The 950-nt window shown below is 36.9% G+C and overlaps 1 protein-coding gene across 1 annotated transcript in view; it reads right to left on the bottom strand.

The window, feature by feature from the left end:
- Window positions 1-950, bottom strand: part of LOC140327515 (vomeronasal type-2 receptor 26-like) — a 46,248-nt gene that overhangs the window by 14,098 nt on the left and 31,200 nt on the right. The window contains exon 4 of the mRNA XM_072406905.1: window positions 28-934. Coding sequence (XP_072263006.1) covers window positions 28-934 — 907 coding nt within the window. The remainder of the gene's footprint in view (window positions 1-27; window positions 935-950) is intronic.

Below are 950 nucleotides of genomic sequence, written 5' to 3'. Positions count from 1 at the left end.
ATTGCTTTACATTTTATTCCATTTAACTGTCTACTGTGTGCTTGTTTAAGTACGTTACTCTTTGAGTTTAAATCAGGTCTCACTAGTATGATATAACATTTTGGAAAAAATATACAACCCAAAATGCCAAAACTAGAAGATATTATAGCAAATATCTCTACAAGCACAGTATTCTTCCCTTCAACGCTCGTATAAGTTGGAATAAATGTGATCCAGACACTACAGAACACCAACATGCTGAAGGTGATATATTTGGCCTCATTAAAACTATCTGGTAAATTTCTGGCTAGGAAAGCCATGATGAAAGTCACAGCAGCTAGAAGCCCCATGTAACTCAACAGTAAGGAAAATGCCACCACGGACCCTTCATTACACAGAATGATAATCTTATCAACATAAAGGTGAGTGTTACTTTCTGGAAATGGAGGAGCAACAGATAACCAAATAACACTAATTAAAACTTGAATGAAAGAACAAAACAGAACCACACAGTTGGTGATTTTAAAACCAATGAATCTCCTCCACAAACTTCCAGGTTTGGTGGCTTTAAATGCCGAGTAGACCATAATAGTCTTGGCCAAAACTGATGAGATGGCAACCGAGAAGATGACTGCAAATGATGTCTGACGTAGCATACATGTTGTGTGTACTGGATGGCCAAGAAACAAAAATACACAAATGAAACTCAACATGATAGAAACCAGGAGAATGAAGCTCAGGTTTTGGTTATTAGCTCTGACAAGTGGAGTGTCCCGAAAAACAATGAAGATTGCCAAGATAGAAGAAGTTTTTATAAAAAGAATCACAGTGATGATTGAAATAAGAAGAGTTATTGTATCATTTCCATAAGACAGATATTCCACTGGTTTTGGTTCACACTTGTTCATGTCATTTGGCCACTGGTCTTCAGGGCATTTATGACATGACCCCTTGTCTGTAAAGCAAATCAT

The sequence above is a fragment of the Pyxicephalus adspersus genome, chromosome 3 (genome assembly GCF_032062135.1).
Source record: "Pyxicephalus adspersus chromosome 3, UCB_Pads_2.0, whole genome shotgun sequence".
Taxonomy (NCBI): Eukaryota; Metazoa; Chordata; class Amphibia; order Anura; family Pyxicephalidae; genus Pyxicephalus; species Pyxicephalus adspersus.
The sequence above is the reverse complement of the archived record's forward strand: the minus strand, read 5'-3'. Positions and strand labels throughout refer to the sequence as shown.